Source organism: Mercenaria mercenaria, unplaced genomic scaffold (assembly GCF_021730395.1).
Source record: "Mercenaria mercenaria strain notata unplaced genomic scaffold, MADL_Memer_1 contig_3712, whole genome shotgun sequence".
Classification (NCBI taxonomy): Eukaryota; Metazoa; Mollusca; class Bivalvia; order Venerida; family Veneridae; genus Mercenaria; species Mercenaria mercenaria.
The window spans coordinates 20,533-44,901 of NW_026461878.1; the positions used below are offsets into that span (position 1 = coordinate 20,533).

At 33.8% G+C, this 24,369-nt stretch overlaps 1 protein-coding gene across 1 annotated transcript; it reads right to left on the reverse strand.

Moving 5' to 3' along the window:
- Window positions 1-60: 60 nt before the first annotated feature.
- LOC128553336 (delta and Notch-like epidermal growth factor-related receptor) lies at window positions 61-20,709 on the reverse strand. Its single transcript, XM_053534472.1, has 8 exons — window positions 20,590-20,709; window positions 13,558-13,674; window positions 8,092-8,205; window positions 7,703-7,747; window positions 2,470-2,622; window positions 2,071-2,184; window positions 754-903; window positions 61-167 (listed from the first exon to the last, which is right to left on the reverse strand). The coding sequence occupies exons 1-8, from the start codon at window positions 20,657-20,659 to the stop codon at window positions 61-63; spliced, it is 870 nt and encodes a 289-aa protein (XP_053390447.1). The 5' UTR covers window positions 20,660-20,709.
- Window positions 20,710-24,369: the final 3,660 nt, after the last annotated feature.

Genomic DNA, 24,369 nt, shown 5'->3' on the forward strand with positions numbered 1-24,369 from the left:
TAACTACAAAAATATCTGCAGAATTCTCTAAACTTGTCACATGTATAGTTGTTGAGTTCTTCACAACCCGGCGCTAGAGGGCATGGACGGTAGCTTGCATTTCCACATTTCCACAGTCGTTTTGGGTAACCTGTGGTTTTCCACTTTTTTGTATTTCGGAGATATTCCTGGAAAAATATGCTTTGTTATAGGAAAGTAAATAAAAGTGTATAAATCATTATCCGGAAATGTATCATTAAAATACAACACCTGTTTCCAGTGTATGATCGACATCTTATCATGCACAAACAGACTGGAACCATTCCCATTAATATATACTACATGTTCTTAGCGTTTGATCAGCATCTGATCCTGTACCAACAAATTGTGCTGGCACATTCCCATTAATATATTATACCTGTTCTAAGTGTATGATCGACATCAGGTCCTAGACCAACAGAATAAGTTGGATTATTCTCATTAACATAAAATACTTGTTCCTAGTGTGTGATCGACATTAGATCATGTAACAACAGATTGTGTAGGGACATTCTCATTAACGTATAACACCTGTTCCTAGCGTATGATAAGGTCCTGTACCAACAGAATGTGTAGAACCAATCTCAGTAATATATAATACCTGTTCCTAGTGTATGACTGACATTAGATTGTCAGTAATTCTCAGTAGTATGCAATACCTGTTTCTAGTGTATTATTGACATTAGGACCTGTACCAATAGATGGTGTAGAACCATTTCCACTAACAAATAATACCTGTCCCTAGTGTGTGATCGACATCAGGTCCTGTACCATCAGACTGCGTTGGGCCATTTTCAAAAGTCCAGTCAAAATTGTCATTCTTCTGTTGTTCCCAGCCACACAATGTTCCATCATCAAAATTACAAACTTCTTCTTTGTGTAAAGCTTTAAAGAAATCACTAAAAAGTAATTACATTGGTTTTTTGCATACTTTTCTTTATATAAATTTAACAGTGTTTGCCGTGTGGCGGTGTAAAATGTCGCCCTGTACTTGGATTCGGTCTTGTTATATTTTCTGTTTCTTTGCGATCATAGAGTCAATCCAATATATATGTTATAGAGTTCCGCTTAAGTCGGTGCTATGGGGCGTGAGAGGTGTTGCATTTTCATTACCTCTCATGAACAGACTCAATCAAACCGAGTCTGCTATTATAATTCTTGGTTACATTCTTTGCTTCTAAAGGATCTTTTTTATAGATTTTATTAACAATCACAACAGCAACATTTTAGTGCCGTGTGGCGGCTGTAAAATGTCTCCCTGTACTTAGATTCATTGTTGTTATATTTTCTGGTTCTTTAGGATCATGGAGTCCATCCAACATATGTATAATAGAATTTCGCATAAGCCGGTGCTAGGGGGCGTGAGGTGTTGCACATTTCATTATCTCTCATGAACAGACTCAATCAAACCGAGATCTTTCTTCTTGATTGCATTCTTTGCTTCAAAACGATCATTTTACATAATTATTTAATTTACTTCATTTTCTATTAGCTAGATAATATCATTTTACAAAAAATGAAACTGAAATGAAAACTAAATATCTTCAGTTGTTGTGAAGTGCACCGTTTAATCCCAAATATATTTTTGTTCAATTTTAATGATTATTCCAAGAGTAACGTCCTAGTCCACAATATGGCATATATGATGGTTCTGCAATGTGTTATTTTTCGAAGAAAGTCAGTGTGTACTTTGTCTAAAATTGCAAGTGTAACCAACATACCTACCACCAAACTAAAGAGTTATGCGTAAAAACAGGCAACATTCTTTGGTCAAAAAGATAAAGATAAAAAATGACAAATTCATCTTATTTATATTCATTTTGAATTCCTAATTTTAGAACGCAGTTAATCTTGAGAAGTCATCTTGACAGTCTGTCTCAATGTAAATGTGATATTGCTATTTTTGAATTAATCTAAATTTTTCTGAATATAATATCATTATAATATTAACATCTGTAATATAATAACTGAAATCTTTTACATCATTCTGTTACAGATAATTTATATTTCGATTCTTAGGACTTACTTTTAATCTTGGTATCAAAGACTTACCCGTAATGTCCACATGGAAATATCTGGTAATATTAGGACCAGAACCGTCTGAACCAGCGCAGATATATGTTCCAGAATCCCCTATTGACGCATGTGGTTGACGGTACACTGAGGCTAGATGTACATACATAGCAACATTCATTGTAGTTATATAGAATGTTTCATATTAAAAACCTTTAAGCCTTTAAGATTCAAAAACATAGTTTAGATCAATATGAACAGTAGTTAACAACTATGAAAGTGGGAACGTTGGTGGCAGTTCTAAGTAACAGAAAGAGGGCATTCAAAATTATTTCAATTTATCAGATACATAGTTGTAGAAGACTTCTTCAAACATTATTTCTAGTATATGTTCTAGAATTCATGTATGTGTTTAAAATATTACGTAAATCCTCAAACCTTTGATATTTTCATATTCGAACCCGCAACCATTTACTTTTGACCAATACAGTATAGGCTGATGCAGCCAAGACATGCTGCAGTTCAACGTTAGTTCACTACCGACAGGTACTTTCAAATATGTTTCTTTTGGTCCATTAAGCGTGTTCTGTACTGAGGGCAAAAACAGATGTTACAAAATTAATAACGCTCATAATAGGCAATATTTAAGAGAACATTTATGTACAAATATTTGTTACACGTTCATGTCAAATTACTTTTCCTCAACTAAAAGTAACAAAACGGAATTATTATTACATTCAAATGCAACATGGTTCATTGATTAGTTGACATTCTTTGTGTTAATGTAGAGGTATGACGAACAAATAAATTGTTCTCTTCACACTGAGCGCCAGATGGTCTTCCCTAATGGAGATATTAGAATTATGTAAATATGATAACAATTAATTCGAAGGAACCATTACTGATTGGTAGTATCACATAGCCCTCCCATAAATCCCTTCGGACATTTACAAAGGAAAACCGGGACACATGGGAAAAACGTATTCCTCTTACACAAGGACTACTCATGCAGGGATCAACAACTAAAAATAATGCGAAAAAAACAACAACATTTAAAGCCATTTAAAACTAGCAGAACGAAACTCATTTTTGATTGCTTGTTAGCATGTCTTATTGTCTCCAAAGGAAACGGCTCCTAGGAAGACGTTTAGTAATTTTAGCTTAAGAATAGTGCAAGACTTAAAAGACGCTCCAATTCAAAAAGTTTCCCTGATTGTTTTGGGTTTCAGGTTTGAAACACTTATGCAAGGAACTCTTATCCCAAGGTAAGAAATTTTAGTTCGAAGAGCGGAGCCTTTAAGTCACGATACCTGGTTTCTAAGTCAGGCGATGTAACTATTGGACCACTTCACTCGCTTTAAATAACATACAAAAAATTGACGAGGAATTGTATTTATCATTCAGGCACACCATCAAATCATTTTTTCTTTCAATTTTATTTTTTTCTTTTCTCCTTTATAACATGCATACGTATTTTACAGTCATGTTATTATCTTTAAATCAATTTTAACGATTTGTCAAACAGTAAATTTCCCATTCAATTTTTTAAGTAAAAATGTGTACCAACTTAAAATGATAAAATATTAAAAATCACAAAACTGTCATAAAGACGAAGAAAAACCCCTATATATGTGACACCACCACCCACCATATGCCAAACATCTAAATCCCTATTAAACAGGATCCTGTCTGGTCCAGTCTGAGAAGGGTCTATAAAACCCCTGTAGACTTGACATGTAGTCCATGTCAGAGGATCATAACTTTTATTGACATGTACAGATAATTGGTTATTTCCTGTGTTTTCCATTTTATTGATTAAAATGCAGCTTTTACCAGAATATGCACAAATTTTTAGTTGATAGGATACTAATTGTACTTTCTCAGTCATTGCCAAAATAAATTATAACTTTTACAGCAAATAGAATCTCTTACCTTTATTTAATAATAATAATAAAAAGTAAAAAGTATTTAAAACTGAATATGAGAAATGACAAGTATTTTTATTCAATTATTATATTTTTTTTTTATCTAAGTAATAAAATAAAACCAGAAAAGTTGATCATTGCTGGGTTTTATTAGAAATTAAAGAAGCGTTAAGATGCATTTGTAATAGATATAATTGTAACAAATTTTGATTTATTAAAAGATAAAAATATTGTTGTATTTTATCACTTTGTTTGTTCAGCCCTGATTTAATCAGGCTTTCTAAATTCGTTATAAAGGTGAGAACTGGTTTGCTATAAAAGGGAGAAATATCGCATGCAATCTATGTGTACTGCATAGTAACTATACAGTAGCTCATTATCATAAAAGAAGCAAGTCTATCAATGGTCCAGTCTTGTGTATTGGTCCTTACCGCGAATACGCAGATATCATTCCTATAGGCCACATACCTTGCATACCAGAATCAGTGTCTTTAAGTTAAAACAACAATAAAGAAATGAAACAAAGGGGCCAAGACGGCCCTAGGTGGCTCTCCTGAGTAACACACCATAACATGTTTTACCTAGTGATTTCATGGAGAAAATTAATCTGACCAATTTTCATTGAGTCAAGTCAATACTTTTATTCAGAGTCATAGTTTACATGGTGTAAATCCATGTGACCAAATAGATACACATAATTGATAAAATTCATACGGGAGTGGTAATATTCATGTTAATTGTTCTGAAGAGGAAGTGATCAAAACAAGAACACACTTAAAATAGAAAAATTGATATTATACGAAGAAGAATATCACTAATATAATGTTAGATTTTAATAGCAAATAGGAATAAAAAGCAATAACAAAAATAGAAGTTGAAAAAAAACACTGCTTTTAACTTATATGGCACGTTATTTTTGTCGTGTATTATAAAGGTATCTGGGTTTGTTTATGCTCTGTTTTGACGAGTTCGCAGGGCGCGCGATGATCACTGAATCCTTGTGTACAGTTTATGAGTGGAGGTCACTATCGAGATGTGTTTATCGTACATTGTAATAATAAAGTAAGTTCGAAAGTACATTTTCCTTAAGCTGATATAAAAACGGATTAAGATTTCGGAATGCGGACTTACACGAAGGTACTTTATTCTATTTCTTATCTGAATTAAAACGAACAAGAATTCGTAATGCATGGATTTACATTGGTTAAATTTTATTGAATTCATTTGGTACAAAATGGACACAGTTTAAGAAAGGTATGTATATAAATAGGAAATTACTTAAATTCTCGCATTACATGTTTATCAAATAAACATAAATTATGAATAATTGTTTCATCAATTCTTTTTAGACGGGACCAAAAAAAAAAATATATATATATATACCGAGGACTCTTGTGTGTAAACAAGCATTTTCTTTGATTGGACTAGTAGCCTAGTTTTTATCTCACATAACCCAGATTCAAACATGTCAAAAATTTTATAAACACAAACATTCTGACAAAATTTCGGGAAGACTTGATCAAAAATTTGCATCAAGATTGTATAAAAGCGTCTCCTTTTATTTGACCTTGTGATTAGTTTTTAATCCCACTTGACCCAGATTTAAAATCAAAAGACTTTTTGATAACAAACATTCAAGTGAGATTTTATGTAGGAAGAATAAAAAATGTCCAACCGCCCTATATTGTTTACAACCTTTTTCTTTGATTTGTCCTTGTGACCTAGTTTTTGACCACACAGGACACAGATAAAAATTCGTGCGATATTTTATGCAGAAAAACATTCTGACCAAGTTAGATGTACATTAAATGAAAAAGAGTGTTAACAAGCTTTTCATTTGATTTGTCCTGTTGACCTGCTTTTTGATTAATTATAACTCCGTTCCAAACTTGGGCAAGGAATCATCAAGATTCTGACCAAGTTTCATGAAGATAAGGTTTTAAATGTGACCTCAAGAGTGTTAACAAACTTTTCATTTGATTTGACTATATGACCTAGCTTTTGACCTCATATGACCCATTTTCAAACTTTGCCTAGAAATCATCAAGATAAACATTTTGACAAAGTTTCATAAAGAAAGGGTCGTAAATGTGGCCTCTATGTTGTTAACAATCGTTTTATTTGATTTGACCTAATGACCTAGTTTTTGACCCTACATGACCCAGTTTCGATCCAGGCCTAGAGATCATCAAGACAACTAAATCCTCGTAGTATGCGGGGTGTGCAAGCCCAAGTTTTAGAACTGTTTTGAAGTTTGTTTTATAGTTCTTTAATAGTTTGGACAATACTTAGCAAAATTTAGAATTATGATATCGGAAGCCATTGATGTTACAACTATTTTGGTAATATGTAGATTTCTATCATCAAAATCCTCTATATTTGAGCAAGCTCCTACAAAAAGAGTAAGTTGTAAAATATAGATACCGTACGATGCTCCCAATAGGGGTAACACAAGTTTGAAATTAATTGTTTATTTTGAAATGGATTAACTGTTGGGTGGCTGGATATATTAATGTGATAGGGTTGCCTACAAATAACGGACGGTTATTTTTTCTTTTCTTTCTTTTTTTCTTTTTCTGTTTTTTTTTTCTTTTCCTTTCTTTTTCTTTTCTTTTCTTTTTCTTCTTTTATTTGCATTTCAACGACAGATTTTGAAATATCGCGAAGTCACAGGAGGAATTTTTATTGCCATCAAGAAATAAGTGTTGATTTTCCTAATGAACACTAAAACATCAAATAAAGCTTCAACTATGCCATGAAATGAGGTCGATTTATTCTTCAGCTAAAACCTCATAATGCCCTTGTTATAATGTTGCTGCAACCGTTTTTGTTATAAAAATAACATATCACAATTTATTGTTAATAAAATCTGTAAAAAATGTCCTTTGGAAGAAAAAAATGCAACCAAGAAGAATAATAGACCCGGTTTGATTGAGTCTGTTCATGTGAGGTAATAAAATGTGCAACACCTCTCACGCCCCCTAGCACCGGCTTAAGCGGAACTCTATTACACATATGTTGAATGAACTCCATGATCCATAAGGACCAGAAAATATAACAACACTGATATTTATGTTTTAATTCATATAATTATTTTCCGTAATATTTGCCAGGTTTAATTTTGAATACCAAAGTAGACAATGTTATTGAATCCATTATTTTTGTTTACCTCCCTTTATGGCTCTCTGCTTCCAAAGGGTATTTTTACAGAATTTATTTACTATCACAACAGCAATATCTAAGTGCCGTGCGGCGGCTGTAAAAAGTCTCCCCGTACTTTGAATCAGTGTTGATATAGTTTCTGGTCCTTTGGGATCATGGAGTCCATTCGATACAAGTGTAATAATGGTCCAATTGATCCTGTGCTAATCGGCGTAAGAGGTGTTACATATTTTATTACCTTTCATGAATCAAACCGAGTCTGCTATTATTCTTTTCTGGTTGCAATCTATGCTTCTAAGGGATTTTCTATAGATTTTTTTAACTGTGCAAGGCCATATGCAGTTTTAATGGATTTTATCTAACGACATTATTATGCATTATATCTGTTTGGACAGTTGTTTTGTCTGTTTTACGTAAATTTTAAAGCTATATGGAACTTTGAAAGGTTTGGGTAGTATTATAGGTTTCTTACTTGAATTAAGTGCATCTTTCAGGAGATATACCTCATTAAACAGTATCTTGTTGCAAAATATTCGCTGTTGATTATTTTCAGTTAAATACAGAAATAAGTTTCAATTCAGTACCTGCGGGGCAACTCATGTTTCCAGCAGATTGGGTTGGGCATTTATCTGAAATATAGCAAACAATATGTTTTCAACTGTATCTGTTACAATATTACAGCTTTAATCATTGACATCCAGAGTTGTTTTCTATTTTTCAGACAGCATCTTATGTTAATAGTCTGTCAAAATAACCTGGAAATACCGTTATTAGACTTACAGCCAGTCATTGGGCAGTAAAATAATTTCAAGATATTGATTGACTTACCGATATTACGATTTTTGAATAACCGTTGTCATTTATCTTTGAATTTTGTTATATGTACTTGAATGAGAATAGAATGCATCAAAGAGCTCATATACAAACTTACAACTATACAAACATAATTTGAAAATCCTTAAACCAATCTTACCAATCTCGCATTTTGTTCCATTGTAACGTGAGAAACATTCACAGTCAAACCCATTAACCTTGTCCTTACAGCTCCCATGTCCGCTGCATGCACTGGCATGACAGTCGTTAATGTCTGTTAGATAAAACATTGAAATTTCAAATATTAAATTTCTGTTGTAAAGCGAAAGTACACTGACTACGGTATGTACTAATAAGGGTGAGTTTTGCTCACATCTTTGACATAATGCATATAAAAGATTTCAAAAACAATGGATTACACTGAATTGTCAAAACAACTGGGCATTTACGACCGTTACAGTGTGCGCAGATCTCACAGTCTTAATTCTCCCACGTAGGATATCAGGAGTTTTACAGTTTCCTGAAAAACTTCTAAATGTTATCTACAAGAAATTCCTTTGTAAACATGAGAAACAATCAAGAAAATTGATATCAGACTACGTTTGCATGAGTGCAGATTACAGCACCTTGGAACATAGTAAACAACCAGACAAAATAATATCATGCATGGGCAAAAATAACAGTACGCTTGAAGCATATTAAACAAGAAAACTAACTGAATAACACTTTAAAGGGAATTCCTATAGTTTTTATGTTACTTTTTGCGCAGCAGACACTATCTATGGAAAATTGAAGTGAAATCAACATTTGTTGAAAAATGTGACAGACAATATTAAATATGAGGAATCTTGAATTAAATAACATTTTTAATAAGTTTTATCAGTAATCAAATGTTGATACTGGTTTATGTTGTATTGACATGTATCATGCCTAACATGTATCTTGCCATTTTTGTGGCTGTGTTTTGACAGCGCATTTTAGTACAAAAACAAAGAAAAATATCAAACAGGGAATGCCACGCACCAAAAGCGCAGCCTCCTCAAAACGAAGACCCCAGCACGCAAACGCGTGCACCACACACACACACACACTCAAAGCTTACACATAAGGACAAAACAAACAACACACACACACACACACTCAAAGCCAACACATAAGGACAAGACGAACAATAAGCATACACAAACGCGCGCACACAAAGTCAACACACAAGGACAAAACGAACAAACAAAGGAACACAGTTGGGCACCGCCTTGGAACGGTCAGTGGCAAAAACACCACTGGGGAGCTTAAACCGGTTTATGGTGCGCATCCAACCTCACTCTTACAGACAGTGTTGTACATATAATGTTAGACAATTGACTTTGTATAGATCAGACAATATCTCCTTTCAGGTTATTTAATATTCAGTTATAGAAAGAATTAAGAATTTTTAAAACTTTATTTTTTAACTTCTAGCAGATATACATGTAATCAATTTGGTCAGGTTCGCGCCATTTTTCGTCCGAACAGGTGTTGTATTCAAGCGGTCTTAACATAAACTTTAGCCTAGTGACCCATACATATTAGCCATTTTTATGTTCATAATACACTTATTTATGTTTTAGATCTGTGTTAGATCATACAGTACTAGACCTGTTAAACAGTTCCTTATCATTGGCCACAAAACAATCATACCAGAACACATAATACATAGCACATATACATAATAAGTAACAAAAGCAAATGGGTTGGGCTACAAGTTATTGCAACATTAGAAGTCAGCCCTTCCCAAGTGCGTAACATTAATAGCAAATGAAAAATGAACGAGTGTATTAGTTTAATTATGTATAAGGAATGCTTAATTAAACTAATACACTCGTTCATTTTTCATTTGCTATTAATGTTACGCACTTGGGAAGGGCTGACTTCTAATGTTGCAATAACTTGTAGCCCAACCCATTTGCTTTTGTTACTTATTATGTATATGTGCTATGTATTATGTGTTCAGAAGCAATAAAATATGATTAAATCAATCATACCAGAATGCCTTTCAACATTTCTGTGAGTTTTCTACCCATACTTATCCAGGCAAACGCATCCTCCCAATAACAGAACATAAATTAGCCCAGCACATAGCCTTCTGTCATTAACAAGGTTATCGCTACTCAACCATTCGTTCAAGATTGTCCGGTCTAGCATATCTGCATAAAATAAACAACGCTCAAAACCCAGTCGATACATTCCTAATTTCAAAATTAATGTACGCCCTGAGAACGAAAACTTCTTCGACAAACTGCCGTCGTCCGATTACTTTGCCAATCCTACTCTCCCTTGTAAGATCGTTAAAAGAAGTTGTAAGGTCATCTTATGATAGACAACTGTTTAAGACTATTTTCCTAGTGTCGTTTTTTGGTCTACTAAGAATTGGGGAGATAACTCTTACTAGGACAGGTTCTCAGAACGTCATACAGATAGAAAATCTGGTTCTGCACCAGAAAAACAAAATGCTTCACAAGGCCACAATTCACATGCCAAAATATAAACATTTCAATGGTAAACCTTCCAATATCACCCTTCAGTCAAACAAAAACTACCGACTTTGTCCGGTTATTGCTCTTGATAGATTCCTTCGCAAAAGATCCTCAAAACAAGGCCAACTGTTTTGTCGAAAACATGGCCGTCCCCTGTACAGTGTAACGCTACGCACTGTTTTGAGGGATTGTGTGGAAAAAATAGGCTTAGACCCCTTACAATATACACCACACTCATTCAGGATAGGCGGAGCAACCCACGCCTTTAAATGTCAGTACTCCCCCTTACAACTGCAACAGTTAGGCCGTTGGAAATCAAACGCTTATAAACTTTATATCAGGCCAGAAGACTCACAGAAATGTTGAGCGTCATTATTGCCAATAACGGTATATGAAGGGATGTGTCACCATACACCTATTTCTATTTTATTTGAAATTTTGACTGGCTAATGCAGCAAAATATCACTCATGTACCATGTATGAACTGGAAACATATATGTATACATACAGAACAATGGACATGGTTGTACATAGCTTTGTTTTCAATCCTGATTGACTGAGGCAACAGGATACCATGATCTTGTCTTGTTGAATAACATTGTTTGATTATTCAGGAAAATTTTATTTTATGTTTTACTTAACTGAAATCTGATTGTAGCGACAGATCTCGATACATGATGTAAATTTATTGAATCAATGTTTTACTATTTTGCGCAATTTAATTTTAAGCCTGACGGGCTACTGCAACAAGACAAAATAACAGTGATGAGTTCTGTTGATAGGACAGTTTACATTTATAGGTGCTCAAGTTTTACACATATGTTGTGTTATACCTCACTTAAAGCACTGGAACTGGAATATAATCACAAGGTGTACGAACACTTATATGTAGCTATTTTATTAATCCTGATTGGCTGAGGCAACAGGAACTATAACACATACTTGACAATCCTGTTTATAGATGACTTTAATTCCTGATTGGCTTAGGCAACAGGAACCGTAACTCACACTGTACAATCCTGTTTATGGAGGACTTTATATCCTGATTGGCTTAGGCAACAGGACATGATTTTATTGTTTTATTTCGCTAGTCAATGTATATACACTAGTCATTTACCTCTATTTTTTACTTTGTGTTGTTGAGACGAAATTTAAATATCTAGTCGCATTACCTTAACAGGTATACATACCTCTCAATACATTTCAAATACTTTTCACAGAATGGTACATCATATTATTTCTGAGTATGTTTTATTAAGTATATCCTCGCCTCTCACTAAATGCTTATTCTTGTCTGGCCGTCTGTGGGTTGTTTCCCTATTACGAAACCACCCACGCTGTGGCGTATTTTCATGGCCAGATATGTCTAAAATTCTATTTGTATAACTCGATTTTTATTTCACTCTGTTTCATTACATCTCTTACGGCTTAATAAAGCCCAAATATCAATCTATACCTAGTCTTGTGTTGAATTTTACCCATACTAGCTTCTAATGAGCATTTGGTGGTTGTCACGGATAACATAAATGTATTTTATGTGCCATAAAATTATTTATGTGCCGGACGACGGATATTAACTCGGCCCGCAGACTCTTACTGTCCGGCCGCAAGTTAACTATGTACATATAATTAGCTTGGATACTTATAGCAACCAATCAGCGTTTAGTTAACATTAATTCGGACGAGAAAGGATCTGCAATATTTTTCTTTTACCCACCCAACCTCACCCTATTTTTTAATTAAAATCAGAAATGTTTTTAATTTTTTATTTGTCTTGACATTTTGTTTTGTTTGTCACTTACTGGCGTATTTTCATGGCCAGATATGTCTAAAATTCTATTTGTATAACTCGATTTTTATTTCACTCTGTTTCATTACATCTCTTACGGCTTAATAAAGCCCAAATATCAATCTATACCTAGTCTTGTGTTGAATTTTACCCATACATGTACTAGCTTCTAATGAGCATTTGGTGGTTGTCACGGATAACATAAATACACAAGAAAAACAAGTTAAAAAAATCTATGACACAGTTTTTTTTTAAATTTAAAAGGATCTTCTTCGCAGTGGATATTTTTCATTGAAAAAAGTTCTCAAAAGTGAATATGAAACAAGATTATTTTCTTTCAATTGTACCCATTATTGTAAAGATATAGTATTACAAATATGACAATGATATCAAATAAGTATATAATAAAATCTGTAAAAAGAATAAACCTTACTGTGCTGTCTTGATGCATATTTTGGTTGGTATTTATAAAAAAGCGGAAAATTATGAAAATGTTGATAATTCGCTGGCAGTTTCAGCAACAGTGGGTATGTTCAAAACAATTTTTCACAAAAACAAGTCTGGTGACCCATTGTTTTATTTGTTCATCTTTTTCAGCATAAATTTTCCTATCATATATGTAAATTTAAAAAAAAATATATGAAAGGAAAAAAAAATTATAGGAATTCTCTTTAAAAGCATCGCAAATTGAAAACACAACAACAACAACCACTCAAACTAATATCAAGTTCGGTTTTCTTGAGTAAAGGTTACATCTCCTCTGATAGTTTATTTGGTTGCTTTGCTGCTTCCGAAGGATGTTCTCACAAGTTTATTTTACGAAGTTCGCAGCAGGTATACACAAGCTGAGGCTATAGTCACACGCTAGAAATGCGGTATTTTCTTTGGCAAAATACCTTACAGGAAGTAACAATCTTTCAATACCTTCCATCAGTATTTTATACTACTTTAAGGCAAGGCTTATTCTACAACATTCAAAATCTGATTTATGAATGGTAATATTCTGTGGGAATCTTCTAAAACTTTTTATTCACTTTTTTCTTAAACTAAAGTAATGCTTATCAAAGGTTCATAATTTTCTACATACTGTCACAAGAAAGCATACAAGTAAATGATATTTACCACTTTCAAAACCTATAGAAACATATATAACTATAACCAGACACATTAATGAGCAAGACTTTTGAAAAATAATGCCGACTCTTATCATATATGTTTCACAAGTCCTTAACCTCCTAAGTCATAATGTGAAATACGCATATGTTAAAATACGCGTTATTGATAAAATATGCATTTTAAACATGTAAAATACTCAATGACTTACTTATGTCGCACGTATCTCCAGTGAATCCCGGTTTGCAATAGCACAATATGCCTCGAATACCCGCACAAATAACTGTGTTTTCTCGAACACATGGATCTGGTTTACATACATCTTCCTCTGGACATTTGAATATTGACGTATACTGAATAACATGCTACTTGAATCATATACTTTCTAATGAAATACTTAGATAAACTGACGGTAAAATATTATGAAATTTTTCGTGTATTCATTTTCCTCTGCAGTGAAACATATATTTTTGTCACAGCAGTGTCATTTCAATGGTTAAAGTAGAAGAAGGCCGCTGCATAACAATTCCACCTAAAGCTCGGCTGGACCTTTAATTCGTTTTTGAGTTTATCTGACGAATCTAGACGTATTTGTATAAGCCAGCTGAAAGGAAAGCGACTTGACACATCACCGTCGTGACAACGCACTGAATGTGAAACTGTCACTTGTCAATGCCTTGCCAAGAAGCTACTGATCTGATTGAACTGTTCTTGACCTATGCATAAGAAGAATCTTCATTTTAACTTGATTTTCTAAGTCCAATATTCAGTGAAAGAACATTATATGGACTGGCCAGACCAAGTTTCAGTACAAGCTTGTGTGTCTTGGTCCAGTTTAAAACGCAACAAATGTGAGGCACTGCTTGTATTTTGGGTCAAGCTGAAAACTAATATTTCATAACATCAACTAGGGTTTATAATTAAAGAAGGAACTGAAAATGGATGCAGAGCAGCTTCGCGTGTTTCAGGACAATTGCTACGGATCTGGACAAGCACTTAGTCCCTTTATAACTTGGAACTAACCACCTTCCAAGACGAGTAGCTCAGATTAACCATATGACAGCATACTTACTGGTCCTATATGGCGGTAAACTATACGGAATTAAACGTATTACTCCATAAAAATGTGGTCAATATGCTTTTGGTAGAAAAACAATCACCGGTCAGAAAAAAGACCTCTGACCCAGCCAGCATTCTACACCGGCCCGATATCAAACCGACGTCGTTGTCTATAACGGCCCGATATCGGCTTCAATGTCGGCTGCAAATAGGAATGATGTCGGCCCAACGTCTGAAGACGATATCGGGCCAACATCATAATGACATCGGTCCGACATTGGCAAACGATATTTGGCCAACATCAAAATGATATCGGCCCGATATTGGCAGATCATATCGTTGTCGCGAAATATTGTGGCACGCAGTGCTTCATCAAAGTTTTCTTCAAATATACACTTTATAAATTCTCAGAGTAATTTACTTGAGAACAGATGTGTCTCGCATCATGTGTATGATGGTTATTTGATTTTATTGATATAATATTTTTCACAACTATATACTACATGTTTTATGCAGTTTCTGTATATTCTTAACACTATTAAAATTGTTCAATTAGAATGTTAAACATATTTATATTTTCATTTGTTTTGTACATATAAATATTTCTATGGCGGCATTCTACATAACATAAAAATGCATCTTAATTATAATCTTCCTTTATTACATATAATATTTAGATAAATACCGTCTACAAATTTTGTTTGGAACCTAGTTTGATTAATTCTGGCATACATCATATTTGCTTAACAAATTAGCACACATAAACACTTAGATTACTTTTTCACGTTTATCAATAATATTTTGAAAAATATAGCTATATAACAGAATCCAATATCGGCCCGATGTCAATCCGACTTACGAAATAGTTACACTGATTGATGTCGATCTACCGATTTCAATAGTTTGCGGCAGTTCAACGGTCCGATCTCGGCGATATATGATCATTTTGTGTCGATTCGCCGTAAAACCTAACTCACTCACTCACAACGAGCCGACGTCGGCCCTACATCGGCACATTTTGCCGACATTCTGACATTATACCTATATCGGGCCGATATAGTCATGCTGGATAGGGATAAAGTTCATGTCTTGCCAGACGGTTATGTATTAGACTCTGTTGTTCCTTACCTTGCCGATGGCAAGAACAATGATGCAGGTAAAACGGGGCACATTTTATTCTGCATGGTGACTTCATTGAATGGTTTCAGGAAGGTGCTGTTTTTATAGTAGGCCGAGGTTACTGTGAAGTACTTGTATTTGAATACCTTGGTTTGGAACCAAAGATGCCCTCCTTTCTAAAGGTTGGGATGACAAAACATTCTATCGAGGAAGCAAACCAATCTCGGCGTGTGACAAAAGCAATGTCGTCAGTAAAAGCATATCATTGGCGAATGAAAAAGCGGCTATTCTCCGATCATGTCAATTACCGTATTTTGGATCACATTCTCGGATCCTTGAACTGAATAGTTGATTGCGGGAGAACTCCGCCTTACGAAGCATATCATTTGCAAGGGCTACGTTATGCTCATTGGTTTGTATTAGTGGTGGACGAAAGGCATTCATGTCGGCTGTCAGATATCTGTTTAAGCCATGAATGCCTTTTGTCCACCACCACCAATAAGCATGACGTAGCCCTTGCAAATGATATGCTTTGTAAGACGGAAGTGTCCCGCAATCAACTATTCGGGTCATTTCTCAAGCCGTGACAGGTGGTCATTTATTGATGCTAAGGATGCGGTTCCAGCTACATCCGCAACAGCTCCAGCCTTAAACATTTGACAGTTATATAATATAATATTGATATTTACGCCCTGGCACCAGGCCTGCTTAGGTCATGAATCAGTCCAGGCATATCAATGTCAAGTGTTATTTCTATTGGATAAATCTATAGTCATGATCAGACTAACGCTTGGTAATGCAAAGCTGGGCAAAAAAGTTTGGGCTGATGTGTGCACATACTGCCTTCTTTTGTGGTATTTTGTCCTAGTCCGCCGCAATGAACAATTTTCAGTTACAAATAAAACATGAAGGAATGAATGCAACGCACAGAAAAAAAGAAAAAATATAGAAATAAAATATATATAAATAATAATAAAAAAAACACATTCTTCACTACTGGTGGTGTGCGCGTCGCGGGGACGGCTATAAACAGTCTAGTGTGTTGTTACATGTAGTACTTAACAACACACATTTGCCAATCTACTGTAACCAGGATAAATCAAATTCAATGAAAATTCGACCCAATGAATAATAATGATTTAACAGTGTTTACTTCTCTCACTATTATATATGTATAACATACCAATTATATGCTTTGCAAACATTTGTATGTCATTTGAGTTACAAACAGATGTAAAAATATGTGACTATCAAATTATTTACAATTATTATGAAAAGTATTGGTTAGTTTACATTTGGGAACACTATGTAGTTTTTTTGTTTGTGTGTTTAAAAGTACCATACCCTCCGCACCCCCCCCCCCCCCCCCCCCCCCCCCCCCCCCCCCCCCCCCCCCCGCCTCCCACACACACACACCACCACCACCATCACTTGCATCAACACAATAGTTACAGAAAGTGTGTATTATCAATAAATATACTGGCCAAATATAGCTTTTATATGTATATAACAGGGTACGTAGTTTCATTTAACGCAAAACATCACAGTTTTACGAAACAAATATTAAATATCTGACTTAAAAATAATCTCAAATTTATATTTTGGTGGTATTTTTACTTAAATGTCATTTCAGAGTGCTTTTTGTTTCACTCTTGGTGTCGGCAAATTCATATAGAAAGTGTCCGAAATCCTTGGCCGTACATTGCATAAGGTATGTATGCGATGGCCTTCCGCAAAAGGACATTCTTCGGGAGAACATTTCACTATCGTTTTGAGAAGTCGAAACTATCAGCTCCAGATCTTCGCCGGTGCAGTATATGTAACGTCTTTCAAATATTTCGAATATCAGTCCAACTTTTAGTTATACAGATATGTGCTGTTCTCATTAGTTCTAGTGTTGATCGTCAAGTTTCCATTAACCTTACGCAAAAGCAGCTATTGAAATATAATAACAACAAAAGAAAATGTTGAAATAAAGTTTTTAAGTGATTTTATATGAAATGAAACAGACAGATGAAGTGGCCCATCTTAAAAGTAAATTTACCGTTGTTACTGACGTTTGAAAACTATATTACAGGAAAGAGCTTTAAACAAGCTCAAAGTTTTCTACTCAATCGTGTTTGAATTTTATAATATATAAAAGTCCTGTATTGCGATTATATATTTGCAAATACGGAATAAATAAAAATAGTTTAAACTTTAAATAATCAAGCTTAAAATAGACAGTTCGATTTCATTATTTGTTACGATTCGACACTTATGTGTATTTATGTATATGAGGAGTGTTGGAAAAGTATTGTGTATTGTAGTCTGAAACCTTGAAAACTGATGAGAAACGTTCATGTTGTCATTTCATACCCTAAAAATGTTCCCAGTGGTGAGAAATGCATAATTTTAGTTTATGGATCCATTTCCGGAAAGCGTCACGGTAGGCTGATTTTGGTATACTACGGAGGTTCTGATGGACATCAGAACCAAGAGCTGGTCGCGATATTATCTACGAACAGAAAGGAAGTCTTTTTTCTGTTTTACAAATAGAAAAGTCGCATGTTTTATTGTACCTAAGGTGTGTGCTGGAGCATTGTCGTGCATCAGTCTAACATGTTTGAAACTTGTGACTAGGCGACGTTTCTTATAGTACTTTTTTTTCAAAATAACGTAACGGTAGTACCTACCAGTCACACTTCTACCTATTTTACTGGAATCTCTGATAGCGCATTCGAAAAGACTTTAAATAAAGAGTTCATAAAACATTTATATTTCCCGTCCTGTAAAGTTTTATATTTTGTATATGTTTCTGATCATGGCTGTATTATATACTTTATTTTTCTTATCAAGGAATAAAATATTTATCTGTATGCTACAAAGGTGGCCAATCACATCTGAGTTGTATATTTTATATGATTTTTCAGTTTTTGATACGCATTTGCTTTTGTATTCTGATAGAGACTTTTTTCAGGAACAAAAAGGCCCATAACTTAGAGGTAGATGTTTAATGCAAATGAATATAACATGATCTGAAATTTTGAATTCACGACTTTTTAACATATAAGTATGTAAAAGTGCTCTATTTCTTTTGATTTAGATATTATTTCTATTTTACTTTTTAATTTTATAAACATTGAGAAATTTCAACTAACTGATTCATAAGGCAATTTTAAAGCAGATGTAACTTCAGAATTCTCCTTTCTTATTTTTTTAGTCTGGCTTGGTTGCGCAACAGAATTAGACAAAGGGAGGTAATAACAACTTTTTAAACTTGCATTTCTATTAATTTTGACAATGTATGTATTTTTGATGCGTATTAAGAAATCAGTGAACACAATTAAGTTTAAATGATCAGTTCATTAAGTTTTGAACAAATCCAGTTGACCAAAAACTAATTAACTACCTTTAAGATAAAGAAAATTTGACAATACAAGAAAATATTTTGATATTCAACGAAATGCAAGAGTTAATAAATCATACAGAACAGTTTCAATTATACAATATTTAGATAAAATATCCTCTTTATCCTCTAGCGGAAACGCTTTTTCCAAGATCAAGTAAGAACTTGAGTTTACTTAAATCAATTATAATCAATTATGATTATAAGGAAATAGGTATTTAAGGCCTTGAAAATAAAAAGACAGCAGCACTGTTCTATACACAGATCGCGGAACGAAACACATTTTTAGCAGCCTTTCCTGTTATATACACAGATAGCGGAAAGAAGATTTAATTAGCTGTATTTCAACTAAAGTTCCCTAAATGCAATTAAAAAGTCACAAAATCATGTATCATTGTCCTCAGTAAAATGAGACAAGCTAACATTGAATGTTCTGTTTTTCGACATTTCGATTGTCGATTCGAAAGGACATAACCGAATGTTGCGATTTTGTTTGCTGCTCGAATAGACCAAAGACTGTCATCTTTTCACAATTACTTAAATAATTGGCAGAAAATGTATCCGAGTGTTATACGAACAAGAAATATCTTTAAAAAAGATGGTCGGCGTGATGTAACTGAAGCACAAGTTATATATGGGCTGAAACCTGCATTTTAAATCTTTTAGCAATGTTGAAAGGGGCCTCTGTGAAGTTTTGTATAAATGATGATAGTAGTTCTGAAGAAGACTGTGTTTAGAAATTGTGGAGGGACACACAACGGACACCAAACAATCACAAAAGCTCACTTTGTGCCTTTGGTGCTTAAAAGATGGTAACAGTAAGCAAACAATATTGAAATACGTTCTATACTATATTTCTGGAATTGTTGGAAGCAACATGAACCCTTACCCTACTTCAGCTTATTATCATATGTGTCTATCATTCAGAATATTTAATTTAGTTTAATTTAAAATTTAGAGTATCGGACATGTTGTTGCAGGTTAGTAATGATTTGCACTGGTTAGAAATTGGTCCTGTAATGCAGGGTAAGGGTTAATGACTGTATAAAACAAATAACCTTTTTGTAAAAACAAAACTTAAGGAAAGGAAACTTAACAAAACAGAAACAACTTAACAAAAAAAATTAACAAAACAGAAATATGCCCGGATGAGCAGATGAATATATGGTTGCGCACACCTGTTCAAGTGGTACGCATACAACCCGATGGTGCTGTACTTATAGAGGTTATAGATGACGAACGCGTTGTCATTTCACTCAGTGTCACATATGACTCAGAGTGAAGCATTTTCAGCCTTTCCTCCAATCAGCGCCACTCTTACAAAATCTCTCTTTATGGCTGAAAATACCGAGAATACCTTACCAAGCAATCCGACTGGTACATTATTTAGGCGGCATAAGGTCATACGAGGTCATAAAATCGTGCTTAATACGGTACGCCGAAAAAGGAATTAAACACATATCTATCGTGAAACATTTTCCCGCCCTGTATGTTCATACACCAACATCCCCATCGTGATTCATAGGATGTTGTTGCATAAAAATGAACGTGCTTACGCTACAGCTCATTGTTCAAATAATTCGCAAATTTTAATATATTACTAAAGCATATTTGAAATCGATGACAGTTTTAACAGATGTAAACATTTTGTTTTGAACATTAATGTTATGAACTTACTAATTTGACACAATTTCCCCGAAAATCTAGGCAGACAATGACAAGTGAATCCTCCTGTATCTGTATCCATTACACAAGTAGCTGAATTCGCGCATGGCACAGATATACACGGATCTATAAGGTAAAAGGTATATAAATAAATTATCAACGTACGACATGTCCTCGTTAAATAACTTCACTCGAGCGCACACCAGAGCAAACATGTTCTTGTTGCTGCTGAGGAGGAAAAGCAAAGGTTGATGCTCTATAGATGCTTATTTATTAGGAATATTATAAATGAGAGAGAGGTATTTGTTCTTTGTATGCGTTCTAAACAGTTTACTTAATATAAAGACATGGAATAATATGCAAGTTCTTCTGACTAAAATAACGGAACTTGACGGTATTTATATTTTCTGATGGTCGCGTCCATTAAGTTATGTCGTAACCCAATTTGATAACCTAATTAGTGTCAAACCTCAATATCTCGACTCTCGTGAGAAGATGATGACGTCATGCAAATTACATAACACAGTTATTTTTGAAAATCAAGAACTGTTGGCAGTTTGTATATTTAAGAATTTAACTGAATTTTAATTATAACCATTTCAACAAAGTTCATAAAAAATTTACCTAAGAAGGTTTAAATGCAAAGAAAAGGATCAATAAAATACAATTCTTTTCCACCGTTTGTTTTCAAAATGCGGAGTACCCTGATCACGTCACAAGTGCAATGGTGGGTAAAATATTGCAGACAGCGGTACCAATTTGAAACGTGTGTGTATAACTTGTTTTCAGATTTTGTTGCACGATTTACGATTTGTCGGATCAAAAGAAAACAATGATTAAAATATTTTGAAGTACAGGGTGAGCCCATGGCAATACTGGGTTATTTTCATCTCAGGGACCCGTAACAGCATATAAACATGTCTGAGGCTGAAATTATTAGCTATAATGCAAGTTTTCCTTTTAAAGTACGGACGTTAAATTCGATACAAGAAACGTTCATACATAGCTTTTTATTTTTCAAACACACACTTTTCTCCTTACCTGGAAGTTCAATTTGCTCTGTATGCAAACATTCTCACTTTCACCTCTGTAAAATAATTCAAAAAAACCGATATACAAGCGAAATACATTGAATATTCAAATATTATTCTCTAAATGAAATCATTGCTTTTTGAACCCACCAACCGTAAGCAATTAATGTATTTATATCGCAATAACTTATTTATGGATCTAAAAGCATTCCATTAAAACTGGTAAGGCATACGAGCCCACAGTCAATAAAAATTATCTCCAAAGATACCTCATGTCAAGAATTGTATTAAATCCCTTCCTCAGAGGGTTTTCCATAAGTTGAATAGAGTCCCTGCGAACAAACAGAGGCAATTAAAAGGGCCAAACGAGAAGGTAAGAAGATATAATGATTTTGTTTTGACCTTCATTTCATCTGCCAACGGGAGTTGATTCAGTGCTGAAAGATTTTAATTTAGTTATTATACATTGTAGACGACTCACTTATCGAGTAGTTCGTAAAACAGAATATTAAATTCTTATTCAATGAAAATATAATATGGCAGGTTTAATGATCTAAATCTGGTCTAACAGTACAATTTAAGCAACTACATTTATAAATAAAACAAGACGAAGTTAGTGCACCCTGGTTTATTATTAGGCCAGTAGAGGTAATTGATTGAGAGTGAAAGATGCAGAAAGGTCAAACCTGAACTATAAAGGTACAGAATGCATTAAAAGAAGCTAAAAACACAAAACACAATTTGATATTTATTTATTTGGTCCGTTTATTATACATATATATTACATAGACACATTATTTCTTGAATGCAGTCTCTGTTTTTGGTAACTGCTCCGCCTCCTTGAATGTGGGAAATCTATAGTAGGCAGAATAATGAATACTCATTAATTTTAATAAACTACTTCATGATAAAGTGGATCAAATTCTTCACCTATGCAATAATTTAAAAATGAGTTGGTTACTTTTTTGAAAATCCTTCGCTTGTCACTGGATAAAAACGATGTTTGAACTATAAAAGCACTTAGCATTCAATCTAATTAATCACTGGTCACTCATCTAATTAGCATATTCTGACAGGTAGCTCCTCCCGTCCTTTGGTGAGTGACCAATTTGTCTAATCAAAGCTCGTTAAAATTTTGATATTGTTAACAGGAGCAAGAACATGATCCATTTATTGGTAAATGTAATCCAATAAGGTAATAAAAATGGTCTTTTGATCTTTTTTTATGAGGGGGTGATTAATTTGTTTATTAGTTTATGCTCCTGAAGTCCAGTGTTTGTTTGTTTGTTGTTTTTTTAATTGATCAGGCGTTATTCACACCTGGTACTCTGCTGCTCTTTCTGCCCCCAAGACATATGTTAGTTTTGGCTTTTTTTATTGACTAAAATGCACAGAAAGGGTTGCATGGTAAACCTATTTAATTATAAAAATAATTTAATTGAAAAATCTTTGACATAAAATTAATGAACAACTGTCCCTTTTTGGCAACATTCCTCCCCGTATTTATAGGCATATAATGAAGACATTGTATTGTAGTTTAAATTTTGTTTTTGTTTCTTGATTATTTCCATGTAGATATTGTTCAAAATAATGCTTTCTTATTAACTTTATCTATATCTCTATTTTTAATTTCATTCTTTCCCCCTAAAATGACGTTTTGTTTATTCTTTTTATGAATAAAGAAAACACAGCAAATGCTTCTAGAAACATTTTAATTTTTAAGAAACAGGAAAATACACATTTTAAAAAAAAAGACAACTTTGGCCCATTTACTACAATAAGTATATAAATATTAAGAAAATAAATCACTTGATATTATAAATACAGTGATCCTAGTTCTGATACAACAATTCTCTGATGTTTCGAGGGAAAAAGCTTTTTTAAATTTCCAAACAGTAAATCTTTAAAATTACAAGACTGAATTTAGATTATTAAATGTGTTGATTTAATCAAATATGGTGTGATTGAATCAACTTTGACATCACAACATAAACTGAACTGACATTAATAACTATCTTAATGCCAGGCTTCAGTACAGAACGAAGCCAGTAATTATACTAGTGAATGAAAAAAAATGCTGTTCGAGTCTGGCCCTAATGTGTTTATAATTTGCAGTGTCCGTGGCACATGGACAGACCTTTTAATACTAACGGTACATCCCTTTAACATTAAATATAATCCGGTAAGAATTGAGAAAACATGGGTACATTTTGACCTGCAGGCGCATAACTGAGCGAACTCGTGAAAAAGGTAATTACATTGGCGTATAGTACCGTATAATCAAATAATGTATGCGTTTGAAAAGTCGAGCGTGCTGTCTTATGGACAGCTCTTATTCTAACTTTAAATTTCTAAATGGATTAAATTTGTTGAAACAATGTCTCAATTAAGGCCTGAAATGGAGATTAACATGCATTAACTTTATTCTACTCGAGGAATGGACAATCTGAAGATCTAAATTGGTCCGAATACTACTCATATTGTAAATTCTCTACCCCGTCTACTTATTTAAACGAATGCGGAGCGTTTTGACAGGAAAAACAGAAAAGGGACATACATCAATACGTCTTTACCCTAACCAAAATAATGTAGATTGATGTTTCCAAATAAATTAGAATGAGTTTTCATCCAACTTTCAATGAAATAAATCTGATTTTTGTAGCAACGCAATTCGCCAATCATTTGAAGAAAATGGCGTAACTGCATAAGGGGAAATAACATTAAATAAATATAAGTATCATGATGCGTGTTAGTTGTATGT